A 13,281-nucleotide genomic window follows, 5' to 3' on the forward strand; every position below is an offset into this window, starting at 1 on the left:
GAGGCTGAGTACAGATTAATCTGCATGTGTGAGACTTTTTTAATTAAATATAATCATATTTGGGGGTGTTTTTATTTAAATATGGCGAATAATAATATTAATAATAATAATAATAATAATAATAATAATAATAATAAAAACGTGACATTTATATTTATATGTATTTATGTTTATTCTTCATATTATTTCATATTTATTTTAATGTTTAGTTAACAAATGAAAAAATAACACCAATGAACCAATTGTTATGTGCTTATTTAAAATGAGAAAATTAAATTAATCGAAATACAAATTTTCTTCATAATAATAATAATAATAATAATACTTTTTTTTACATTTGATATTATTATATTATTGTTTTATTAAACACTGTCCAGCATTTAAATAGAAATATAATATAAAAAAATATATAAAAGGAATAAAAGGAAAAATATAAAGTATAAAAGTATAATAAAAGTATAAAATGTGAAGATTAAACAATTACATAATAATAATAATAATAATTATTATTATTATTATAATTATAATAATAAATAAATCTAACCCTATTATCTAACCCTAACCCTAACACCCCCCCACCCCACCATTTTTTTATCTAATGTATCATCATGACCAAAATTCTACCTCGTTCCAAAAATGTTCCTGCCATAAAAATGTGTAAAAATACTTCCTAGGGGGTAAATACTTATGCACAACAATGCTCATAACCCATTATTGTGTAAATGTCACTATTATTACTGCAACCCTTATTTTTAGAGCGAGAATCTTCAGAACAACGTTGCTGCTGCTTTTCTCCATGACCTCTATAAGGAATTATAATCAGAGTCTCCCAGAGTCTGTTCTTTGTTTTCCGTGACACTTCTGTAAAGGAAACATCGCCCTGCTGTGGTACAACTGCTCATTTGCTTGCTAAATAAGGCCTCGGCTTCGCAACTCCTCCAGGAACCGGAGTGTGTTGCTTTCTTTTTTTTTTTTCTTTTGCGTAAAAACTTCTCAGGATGTGGGACAGCATGAGCTCCCAGATTCCTTTGCCTTGTAAGGCTAAAGGCCTGAGCGGCTGCCTGAGGCACGATGTTGACCTTATTGGCTGAGTCACGAACGGGGAGGTGTGGTGAAGAAGCTGAAACATTAAACAAACGGTCCATGCTGAGGGAGAACCAGGAGCGAGACCGAGGCTCTGAACCAGCTGCCACTTAACACCGAGGTGAGCATCACACATCACAATCTTCTTCTCGGACACGCTGTTTAGATTTTTTTTTCGATCTGGAAAAGTGTTCGCTTTGTGGTGTCTTTCTGGAAGATTTACTGGACCGTTATTTAAACATGATCACAGATGCCAGATGTTTAATTCTGCTTCACTGAAAAAAAACAAAACAACTCCAATTGCATTTTGCAGAAAAATTTAATTTACTTTATTGACCATTTTTATGCTGATTTCTCATTTCTGTGACGCTAAATGAATATTTCTTGCTCATGTCAGTTCCACCATTAAATTTACTCCGTTCTTATTTTCTAAAACTTTTCCCCGAAAGAAGGAGCAGGAGCGCTCACAGAATCTGATTTACTTCTCTAAAGACCTCACGGATCAGGAATTTGGCTGTGCAGCTAAACCCTTTTACAATCGTTCTGCAACGGTCCAAGAAACACAGATTGCAGACTTGTATAATGATATATTTAATGCCACTATTGGATAAGTGCAGATGAAAGCTGCTATGGAGCAGATAGAAGCAGAAATAAACATCTGATAAGATTCTTGTTTCCTCAGGGGTTAGATGAGGTAAAGAGGTGGGGGTGGGTGTGTGGGGGGGGGATGCGATGGGATTTCAGCTTCACAATGAAATAAACAATTCTGGTTACAGGCCGTGGTGATACTTGGACACAGTGGCGAGACAATTTCCGAGACAAATATAGATGAGGTTCAGCAAAAAAGTATCGAACGTTATATAGCAAATGTGCAGGAAATCATGGATACCTTGAGAATAGTTTGAGTTTATAGATATTTACATATTGTCTATAATTATTAGAGTGTTGAAGATGAGACTTTTGACTGTCCTCTGCACCATAGAAACCAATCTGGACCCAAAAAACTCCACTTTATGTTCATTTCTAAGATCAAGTCCCAGATCCATCCGTATCGGCGTTTGATTTGTGGTTGAATTCCAGCAGTCAGACACGGATGAGTTCACTGCCGTTGTTCCTTAGAGGGATGTGGGCCAGATGAAAGTGGTTCGTACGGGCCATTGCTCTTTTGCAATATGGGTGTGTCATGGACGGCTGAACATTCTGAACGCTGTGTGAAGGCTGTAATTGTTTGATGTTTGACCAGTAATTAATTCCATCACTGTCTATATTTTTTAGATTGTCATCAACTTACAAAGTGTCTCGGTGAAGAGTCTCAGGGCTGTTTGCTGGTGAATTCGCTGATTTGTGCAAATATTAGCTGCTTGGCAACCCCATTGATTGTTCTCAAGAACTAGTTTTGAGTTTATGGTGCTCTGGTAAGAGTGCTGTAGTTAAGACCAAGACAAATCCATGACCAGGACTAGGCAAGATCGAATCTTAAGGCCATTCAAGATGGAATTCAAACGAAAACCAATCTTGAGACCGAAACACATCAAATCTTTACAAAAAGTTTGCTTTTTTCCTCAATTGCATCAATGATCACGATGCTGTTTGGATTAATGTACAGAGGTGGATGAAGTACACAAACCATGTACATGTTTTATTACTCAAGTAAAATTAAAAGTGTCCCTTTAAACTTTAGTACAAAAGAATTTGCCTTCAAATGTACTTAAGTATCCAAAGTACTATCATTTATTACTGCTATAATTTCCTTATTATCATTTTTGTAACAAGACTTTAATCAACTTAGTTTATGTGAAAAGACCCGAATGTGACTCTCAGAACAATGATGTCATGGCGAGTTCGAGTTTTGGAGTTTCTTCATCATTTATTCCTCTCTAAAATTCAGTGCTGTGTAAAATCATACACCAGGTATTAATGTGGATTAATTCAGCTGCAGGTTGCATGCAGACTTCTTTTTACCATCCAAAAAACCCTTGAGGAACATCTTTAAGTGTGAACGAGATATTTATCAATCATGCCTTTCATTTAAAGGTCAACACCCTTCTGCCAAAATGTCTGCTGCCAAGCGTGCCAAGGGGAAGACATCAAAAAAGCGCCCCCAGAGGGCGACTTCCAATGTCTTCGCCATGTTCGATCAGTCCCAGATCCAAGAGTTCAAAGAGGCATTCAACATGATCGATCAGAACCGGGATGGCTTCATCGATAAAGAGGATCTTCACGACATGCTCGCTTCGCTTGGTAACTGTTCAGAAATGATGTATAGGTAGCTTGTAAGAGAATATCATCAACACGGTGATTTGAACACATGGCACACTGCTTCCTTTTGTATTCTGTTTGTTTTAGGAAAGAACCCCTCAGATGAGTACCTGGAGGGCATGATGAGTGAGGCTCCAGGTCCGATTAACTTCACTATGTTCCTCACCATGTTCGGAGAGCGACTCAATGGCACTGATCCCGAGGAGGTCATACGGAACGCCTTCACCTGCTTTGACGAGGATGCCTCAGGTACGATTGTTTTGTTTTTATGTAATCTGATAAAGCGACGATGTAGCTATTGATGGTATCATCCATCATCTAGGAGGTGGAATCAAAACGTTTCGAGAGTAGCTCTGTTTACTAGAAAGTACTTTATTTAATAGTTCCTTTGCACAGTAACACAGCGCCCCCAGTGTTCCTGCCACTTCTGAAATGTGTCCTGGAAGTTTTCTTTTCGAAGCACCTTCTGCGATTCACTCTGAATCTCTGCAATGTCTCAAAACGGTGACCTTTAAACGGGATCTTCAACTTTTTCGAAAGAGGGCGAAGTCTGCAGGAGTCAAATCTGACTCAATCACTGACTTTTGAAGGTCGGTGCTTCCTGTGACTGTGCGTGCAGCCTTGTGCTGCTATCTGTTGGCGTGTTACAAAACTAGTCTTGAAACATTTTGATACCACTTCGTATGCTAGGAATATTTCCAAAGTATCATTTGACTAATATAAAGCAGATAGTTGGTGTATTTCCCTCAAGATTTATCACATACATTGGTTAGTTGTTTGAGAGCTTCATTTAAACAACGTCTAAGTGAAATCAAACAAACAATGGTCCAATCCCAAACGGCTTCCACTGTACATTGCTGAAACCTATTATTTTCGAGTGAACTTCTGTTAAAACTGTTCTCAAAATTGGTTCCTGGTTTATATATGGTTTTGAAACCGGAACAAATCAATCTACAAATTCTCCTCTCAGAATCCTACCTGTCTCATCCTGCAGGTTTTATCCACGAAGATTATCTTCGTGAGCTCATGACCACCATGGGCGACCGTTTCACAGATGAGGAGGTCGACGAGCTTTTCCGTGAGGCACCAATCGACAAGAAAGGAAACTTCAATTACACAGAGTTCACTCGCATCCTCAAACATGGTGCCAAAGAAAAAGATGACATGTAAACAAAACAAAGAAGCAGGATACCAGATATATTCATCTGAAATCAGGACTTTTCTCTAAATGGTGATTGTATGCTGATGACGTCACTGTGTACTGCATAAGAAGTACTCTAATGGTTCTTGTGCACACACAGATTAGGCCTGGATGAGAGAGAGGTATTTACATGACAAAAAAGCTTATTTACAAAATCATTTCGATGTCTATTTAGCCAGGATTATTTGTCTGTCTGCAAAACCACCGCCTATCCAGCATCATGAAGGCTTCATTCTGCCATCTTTACTGCATATTGATATCATTATACGGCTAAAGTAAAATAAAAAATTCAATCCACCAACAACAGCTATAAAATAAGCATTGTTGTAAATTTGGCTCTGAACCCAATCTCTTTCTAAGCCTCTTTCTTTGTAAACCGAATAAGAAAGATTAACTGAATAAAGTAACATTGTTTTGGTTTCCACAATCTTCCATTGTTGTTGCGAATAAAATAACCCTCTCGTGACTATAGTGGAATTTGACCGAAAGCACTACAAGACATGGAAGAACGTGAAACGCTGGAGATCAGTGCCTGTGATCCACCCTGTGGTTAGAAGAGAATGTTGGTCATCAATAGTGATAGTTTATTTAGGATAATGGTAGAGAAGTTATAGCTAAGCGGTTCAGACATCCAAGGATTTAAATTCACAAACCTCTGGAAATCAAATCAACTACAATAAGCTACTCATCAGTCTATAAACCCTGTGGTAAGAGTGGAGGGAACAGTGGAGCAGAGGTAGAGGCTGGAGGGAACAGTGGAGCAAAGGTAGAGGCTGGAGGGAACAGTGGAGCAGAGGTAGAGGGTGGAGGGAACAGTGGAGCAGAGGTAGAGGCTGGAGGGAACAGTGGAGCAGAGGTAAAGGGTGGAGGGATCAGTGTAGCAGAGGTAGAGGCTGGAGGGAACAGTGGAGCAGAGGTAGAGGGTGGAGGGATCAGTGGAGCAGAGGTAGAGGCTGGAGGGAACAGTGGAGCAGAGGTAGAGGGTGGAGGGATCAGTGGTAGATGGTGGAGGGAACAGTGGAGCAGAGGTAGAGGGTGGAGGGAACAGTGGAGCAGAGGTAGAGGGTGGAGGGATCAGTGGAGCAGAGGTAGAGGGTGGAGGGAATAGTGGAGCAGAGGTAGAGGGTGGAGGGAACAGTGGAGCAGAGGTAGAGGCTGGAGGGAACAGTGGAGCAGGGGTAGAGGATGGAGGGATCAGTGGAGCAGATGTAGAGGATGGAGGGAACAGTGGAGCAGAGGTAGAGGGTGGAGGTAACAGTGGAGCAGAGGTAGAGGGGGAGCGAACAGTGGAGCAGAGGTAGAGGATGGAGGGATCAGTGGAGCAGAGGTAGAGGGTGGAGGGGAAGGTCACGTTCTAACCTTCTCACAGCCTCTCAAAAATTCCCAACACCAATAAACATTTAAGTGTTTTTTAGCCAAAGAGAAATAATAAAAAATGAAATTTGTTCAGCTGCAATCCTAGAAATCAATCCTTGACTAAAGTGTGTTCCAAGACAGGAGATAAATGATTATTGACTATGCACATGAAGCACTGAGAATGCTATCACTTTCCATGAGCGAGTCTCGTTGCTAGCTGTGGTTTGTACATTTTATAAATTCGTAAAACTTTATTCGGACATTTAGCTCCTACGTAACTCTCCTATTTATCAGTACAATCCAATCTGTACTCCCATAAAGTATGTGTATGTGCTCCTACTTTAATTACCATTTCTCAGACCTCTGGCCCTCCTCTGCTGCCTTCCGATGCTGAGCTTGGACTCCTAAAGCAAACAAATCTGTGATGTTGGCCAAGATAAGCAGCGCATGCCTTCCTGCACCACCCTGTTTGGAAAAGAATGAGACTCGATATCGGAAATTCATCCTTTCAACTCCACCAAAAAGAAACAAACACTTCTTTTTCTTGTCTTAAATAAAAATCCCATTACATCTTAAATAAAACTTTATTTTTTGCTGTTTGTAAAATGATAATTCCCCCATCACCCCTATAGTCTACACAGTATAGCATTTCATCACCGATTCCTCGTTCACTTCATGTGTAAAATAACCATTTACATTAACAACGTTGCCCTTTCTTGTGAAAGTGAACCATGACACAGGGACACCTGGACACCTCTGGAGCTCATGAGGACGTATCAGAGCCAATGCTCCATTCAGGAAGATACATAAAAAAAACGTGAAAAATGAAAAAAGGGAGGAGACAGTGTCCATATTGTGTAGCCTAAAATGCATAAGGTATAAATTTTACATAATCATACCCACATACTTGCAAATTCACCTGCATACAAAAGGTCTCTCGTAAACTTGACCCCAAACGGTGGAAAATCACATCACACCCTATGTGGATCACTAGATTATTACCCAGAGTGCACCAGAAAAAAAAAAACCTTGACAGATAAAACAGCCGACTCTGGATAAAGATTTAAAGGTTATTACATGTTGTTTAGAACCAAAATATTTCACTTCTTCTGAAATCTTCTATGCATGACACTGAGCATTTCCCAGTTTTCTCCTTAAAACAAAAACACCCCAAAACACCAGAACTCATGAAATACCACCCTCTGAGCAATTACACCAATCAGGCATAACATTATGACATTATAACATGTGAAGAACACTGATGATCTCTTCATCATGGCACCCGTTAGCGGGTGGATTTATTTATTAGGCAGCAGGTGAACGTTTTGTCCTCAAAGTTGATGTTAAAATCAGGAAAAATGGGCGAGCGTGAGGATTGGAGCGAGTTTAACAAAATTGTGACGTCTAGACGACTGGGTCAGAGCGTCTCCAAAACTGCAGCTTTTGTGGGCCGTTCCCGGTCTGCAGTATTCAGTATCTATAAAAAGTGGTCCAAGGAAGGAACAGTGGTGAACCGGCGACAGGGGCGTTGATGCACGTGGGGAGCGAAGGCTGGTCCGTGTGGTCCGATCACATTGCTGAAGAAGTTCATGTTGTTGATGCTCGACGAGTCACGACTGTTTTAGCAGCGAAAGAAGGACCAACACAATATTAGGCAGGTGGTCATAATGTTATGTCTGATCGGTGTATAATGTACTGTAATCGGGTATCATCTGGATCATGTATTTCAACACTGGTCCTCGAGTAGCCCTGGCCAGTGCGCTTTAGTGTCGACTCGTTATTGTGCCATAAATAAACTCTTGTGACAGCAGGGACACGGAAACCACGAGCAGCGTCTAAAAACATTCCCTGTTTCCGTTAGCAACATGCCCACGCTTTCATGGCGCAAAAGTATTCGGACACCTGTTTTTTTTTTTCTTTCCCCTCCCACCTTTATGTGGTTCTTTCCCAAAATGTTCGCACAGAATTGGAGGCGCGCAATTGCATAGGACGTCTTCTGAAATATTCCCTTCACTTGAACTAGGAGAAACAAACCTGTTCCAGTTTCATGAAGTGTGTGGAAGATCTTCAGCTATAGAGCTTTTCAACACTTTTTGAATGACTGTGAACGCAGATTGCACCCCAGGCCTCCTCAGCTCACCTACACCAGAACATGACTTTACTAACAAACTCAGATCTGAACGAATCTCCACAAAATCTAGTAGAACATCTTGCCAGAAGAGTGGAGCTTATTATGAGAGCAAATGTGGAATGGGATTTTCAGGAGAAAAAAAATGACCAGGTGTCCTCAAACTTTTGTCCATACACTTTACGTAGTGAGGGCGTGGTTTAAGACCGAGCTCCTGATCGTGTAATGAAAAGAAAGAGGATTTCTGTAGCTAATGTAGCTAGAGGTCATATTTGTTGCTGGTCCCTGTAGCTTTTGTTCAGCCACTGATTCAATTTATATGAACTGATATATCTTGCTAGTAAGGGTATTACCTTGCTACGAAACTTGACCAACAAATTTGACCCAAATCTCGTCACAGCGTTTGAGATTGAAATTGGTGTCAATAAACGACCTGGTAATAAAAGCAGAGTACAAACCAGAAGTCCCAATGCGACGCTCCAGTGCAAAAAAAAAAAAAAAAAAAAATCCCCAGAAACATTAATACTCGAAGGTCAAGATTTACACGAGACGTCCTTCACGTCGTCCTTTTGTCCCTTAGTGGTTTTGAAATGTACAAGTTTGTGAGAATCGTTCCTCTAAAACAGAGGGAAGGAGCTATAAAAAGCAGCCTCGGCCGATCGGTCTGTTGAAAATCTGCTGGAGTCGGTCCTCAAATCACTGAGTCGACGCGAGCTGTAGCCCTATTAACGTTGTGATGAGCCGATGGCGGACCTTCTGTCTGTCCCCGAACGAGTTGAGGCGAACGATCCGTAAGAAAAGGGTGTGAGAGGGGACGAAAAACCTGGGAGATATTGCTATACCATGCAGAGATCTAAAACATTAACACTAGCTCTGGGTTCCAATACCAAACATGTTGGTTATCTACACACACACACACACACACATCTGAGGTAAAAAAAATCGAAAGACCCAAATAAAGGACAGAAGATCACAGAAATGAACATGAAACGAACAATTTCAACCCCACAGCGTCGATAAATCCTTAATAACCCAAAGCTTTTGATGACAGAACTCTGTATTCACACGGAGCTGCAAAGGAAACATGGGGTGAAAAAAGAAGCTAATTATGAATGTAAAAGTGCTGCATCCAACACGCTGGAGCTGAATGTAATGCAGGTGATCAGCCAGGATGGGGGGCTACCAAGTTAACAAACGTCCCGATAGCTACCACTGTTCAAATCATCACTCTTCAGACGTCCGTAACCCTGTAGCACACACGGTCGCACACTGACGCCAGAACCAGCCGTCGCGCCGTCACTTTGTTCCTCTGGAGTTTGGTGTCGATTTACATCTGAGACAGAAACGTGCCTTGAAGTTTGAACCTAGAATTTTGCTCAAGTGATGGGGATCGAATTCTTAAACTGGTAGCAATTATCTCAAAGTAAACCTGTTGAAGGTTCAGATCAAATACAGAGGGACGGAGGATTTATTGGGTGAAGACGAAACAGTGGTTGAATTGATCATTGCTTATGGATCATCAGTTATTGATGAATGTTTGGTCAATATTTCTTGTGGACTATCAGTTATGAATGAATGTTTATGGATGATCTCTTCTGGATGATCAGTTTTAGATGAACAGTTATGGATTATCAGGTTATAAATTGGTGTTTATGGATTCTCGGTGGATGGACTACAGTTTATTATTTATAGGGTATGGATTATATCTTCTGGATTATTGCTTATAGATTAACGGTTTATCAGTTATTGACCATTTCTACCTTAGCGTTTAGAGAGTATTAATGAATAATTAGTAATGGATTCATGTTTATAGATTATCGCTTATAAATGATCGGTTATGAATTATGTATGATTACTTTATGGATCCTTTAGGTAAAGTGTGTCTTCTTTTAAAAAGCGTCTGATGGCAAAAAATATTTTCTAACACAAACGAATACATTGAATATCTCTAATATCTGAGATTATTTGGATTTCAGGGAGCGATGAGCTGATTAAAGCGCCGCTGCATCAGGAAATGATGTGACGTGTTATGACTGCATGAGTGTAATGTATCCGTTATGTTTTTGGCCTGCAATTTACAATCCCGGAGTGTGCGTTAAAGCAGTGCGGGACGGAGCTTTAATATGAACCCTGTACTTATTGCCGAGATCAGGGTGTGGTTCATATAACTAATCGCTCACACCTGAAATCATACGACACGTTTTAGCTTTGCTATGCAGAAAAATCAATAAAAAAAAAAAAACAATGCTGTGGGTCATTTGATGTGCTCGGATCAAACAAAAAAATGAAAGCTAATGACAAAATAATGCAGCAAAAAAAAAAGGAAGGAGTGCAAAAATATGCACATTTGGCAGATTCTAAAGCTAATGCTTTTGGGCAATTTGGAGGGGTGAGGTGGGGGGGTGGGGGGGGGGGGCAGGGGTAGCAGCGCCAAATCTGTGCTCTGATTATCTAACGTGGCTGTAGGGATCGTGAATGTTCCTCAGAGAATCATGTGAAAAACACTGGAATGAAAAATATTACATGCACAAAAAACAGGAGCAGGAGCCCCAGACTGAAGATGCTTCAATATTGAAAAAAAAGTAATTACGAACTAAATGTGTAAAAACGACTGGCAACCCAGCATGAATAAAATATCACTCGGACAATTTAGAGTTGAAATGAAACTAATATGAATCCCAATCCTGAGCGTGTTTTCACAAGTGTGTGAAGCCAAACTGTAACAGGGACCAAAAACCTTTCTATCTAAAATCTAAAATCTCAAATCTGATTGTTTTTTTTTTTTTTTTTAACAATGAGTTTATACCTGCGCACTTGGACGTGTAGATCGGAATCATCAAAAATCCCAATAACGATTATCACAAAAACGTTATCGCTAAAGAGGAAAGAGTCACTGCGCGATATGGAGACGTTTTCTGGTTTATTTTTTCCCCTAAAAGCTCGGGGGTGATTTGTTGGCCAAAAAAAAAAAAAAAGGAATGCCCTAAAATGACCAATAAGTGACGATGACGAGGATAATAACGATGATGAGCATGAGCATGATGATGATGATGATGAAGGCGAGGAAAGGAAGACCACATTGCCGTAAAACAAGTGCACACGTGCAGAATCCTGAGTGCGTGCTGGGAAGGGCGTATCTGAAGAAAGGGGGCGGAGATTCTTAAAAGAGGAGTGGGGTATCTGAGTATTGTGGGTGGGGAGTCTAAGAAGTGGGGGAGGGGGGCAGAGTGTGTCTGAGAAGGGGGGGTGGAGTGTCTGAGGAGCAGGGCGGAGTGTCAGAGAAGGCGGCAGTGTCTGAGGAGCAGGGCGGAGTGTCAGAGAAGGGAAGGCAAAGATTATGAAGAGGGGGCGGGGTGTCTGATGGAGAGGCGGGGTTAATGAGGTAAGGGGCAGGGTGCCTGGGGACATGGGTGGGGTTTCTGAAAAGGGAGGCAGAGTTAATGAGAGGGGGCGAAGTGTTTGATAAGGGAAGGCGGGGTTTCTGATGAGAGGGGCGGGGTTTCCGGGGAGGGGGTGGGGCATATGATTCTTTAGAACACACTCCCATATAAACACACGCGACGTGGCGTCTGAGATATGGAGACGATTTACAGGTGATATATTCTGTGAGATAATTACAGCTCTGTAAAATTATAACTCATTAGAACCAGGAGGAGAATAAACTTCAGCGGCAGTTCGGAAAGACTCCGCGCCGGCGCGCTCTTTATTCATTTATCGATTCACTCATTCAAAAAGTTTGCATTGTTCGTAGTTTTTTTGTGTCGCCATTCGCTTTAGAAGCACGAGTACGCAAGTGTGTGTGTGTGTGTGTGTGTGTTTTCTCTCAGAGGCGAGTCTGAGCCTCGGGGACGTAGATCTCGATGCTGTCGGCGCTCTCCGTGGCAGAGTTCTGGCGCTCGGACGCGGCTCGTTTGGCCGCCATCAGCCGCTTCCGTGCTTCCAGTCTCTGTTTGTCAGCGGCCGAGTCTCCGCTGCTCTTCTCCTTTGTAGACGTCGATTTGGGCTTCGGCGCTTTCTTCGGCGTCGTCACGCTCTCCGGCTTCCTCTCCTCCTGTAGGAACGGACAAGTGTGTGAGTGAAGGGGTAAAAAAGAATTCTCAGATTCTCAATTCTGATTGGTCGACAGGATCGATTTTTCAAGAGCTAAACCTTTAAAACGGAGAGAAGAAAAAGAAAGACAGAAAAATAAAAACAACCACCTTCTTGCAGCTGATCTCGGGCACCTCCCAGTCGTTGGCCTTGAGCATGTGAAGCTCGTCGAACTTCATACTGATGTCCTCGATGGAAAGCTGCAAAAGATCCCAGAAGCCCGCCAGGTCCTGTGCAGTGGGTCGCGGCTGAGCGTTCACGTCCTGGTGTGCACAAGAATTCACAAGCAGTTGTACACACATTTACACTCACACACACACACACACACACAGTGATATCGAGGAATAAAACATCTCTGTGGCTGCCGTGACAGAAGATGTTCGAAGAGTTACGCAGCTCTTTCCAACAGGACGTCGGAGCGGAGCGGAGCGGATCGGATCGGTTTATTCCTGATTGGGTGTGCTTTTTATCCGTTTCTTGTTACGTCGTGCGATACAAGTCAGTTCCCGTGACCTCTTGTGTTAATGTGAGGCGGTTTTTTTTGGGGGGTTTCCGGGCAAGTTGCTTTTCATCTCGTGTTTTTGAGTAGAAAAGATAATAAAGACAGAGGCTGGCGTTCAGCGCAGACGAGGGCAGGAACTAACTTGTTTCGACGGACGTCTGTGTTTGCTGTTAAAGGAGCTAAATGTGAAATTACAGCCACCTCAATGATTCGTATCAAAAATACCTTTTAGTACATTTAAAATTCCAATCCCATACTATATACGTGTGTGTGTGTGTGTGTGTGTGCGCACGCAAAAGATATATATCTCAATTGTAACTGAATATATTTGCTTAATAGCATTAACTAAATGAATGAATTGCAATTTAAGTGATTTATTCAGTTATAACTGCTATATACACCCTATGGTCAAATGTTTGTGGACACCTGAGCATCAGTGAACATCCCATTCCACATATAATCTTATAATAATCTCAGTTCATGTCAGATGTTCCACTAGATTTTGTGGAGATTTTGTGGAGATTCCTTCAGCCACAAGGGTGTTAGTAAAGCCAGGAGGCCTGGGATGCAGTCAGCATTCAAATTCAGCAATAGGGTTGAGTTCAGAGCTCTATAGCAGGAGATCATCCACACACTTCTAACCCATCTAAAGTGGATCTTCAT

The 13,281-nt window shown here is 41.5% G+C and overlaps 2 protein-coding genes and 1 long non-coding RNA gene across 12 annotated transcripts in view; 2 read left to right on the plus strand and 1 right to left on the minus strand.

Annotated features, from left to right (window-relative positions):
• Positions 1 to 850: 850 nt before the first annotated feature.
• myl9a (myosin, light chain 9a, regulatory) lies at positions 851 to 4,970 on the plus strand. Its single transcript, XM_083521438.1, has 4 exons — positions 851 to 1,204; positions 3,118 to 3,324; positions 3,430 to 3,591; positions 4,337 to 4,970. The coding sequence occupies exons 2-4, from the start codon at positions 3,138 to 3,140 to the stop codon at positions 4,510 to 4,512; spliced, it is 525 nt and encodes a 174-aa protein (XP_083377564.1). The 5' UTR covers positions 851 to 1,204; positions 3,118 to 3,137; the 3' UTR covers positions 4,513 to 4,970.
• Positions 4,971 to 5,226: 256 nt separating this feature from the next.
• Positions 5,227 to 6,492, plus strand: LOC310715163. The gene is made up of 2 exons (XR_014530250.1): positions 5,227 to 5,721; positions 5,782 to 6,492. It is a non-coding gene; the product is annotated as an uncharacterized lncRNA (long non-coding RNA).
• A 5,209-nt stretch (positions 6,493 to 11,701) lies between these two features.
• dlgap4a (discs, large homolog-associated protein 4a) overlaps positions 11,702 to 13,281 on the minus strand; it is a 90,299-nt gene continuing 88,719 nt past the window's right edge. For all 10 annotated transcript variants that reach the window (XM_083521357.1, XM_083521356.1, XM_083521349.1 and 7 more), the window contains 2 exons: positions 12,227 to 12,379; positions 11,702 to 12,078 (listed from right to left, as the gene is read on the minus strand). In XM_083521357.1, coding sequence (XP_083377483.1) covers positions 11,981 to 12,078; positions 12,227 to 12,379 — 251 coding nt within the window. In that variant the 3' untranslated portion in view covers positions 11,702 to 11,980. The remainder of the gene's footprint in view (positions 12,079 to 12,226; positions 12,380 to 13,281) is intronic.

Source organism: Silurus aristotelis (assembly GCF_946808225.1).
Source record: "Silurus aristotelis genome assembly, chromosome: 19".
Lineage (NCBI taxonomy): Eukaryota > Metazoa > Chordata > Actinopteri > Siluriformes > Siluridae > Silurus > Silurus aristotelis.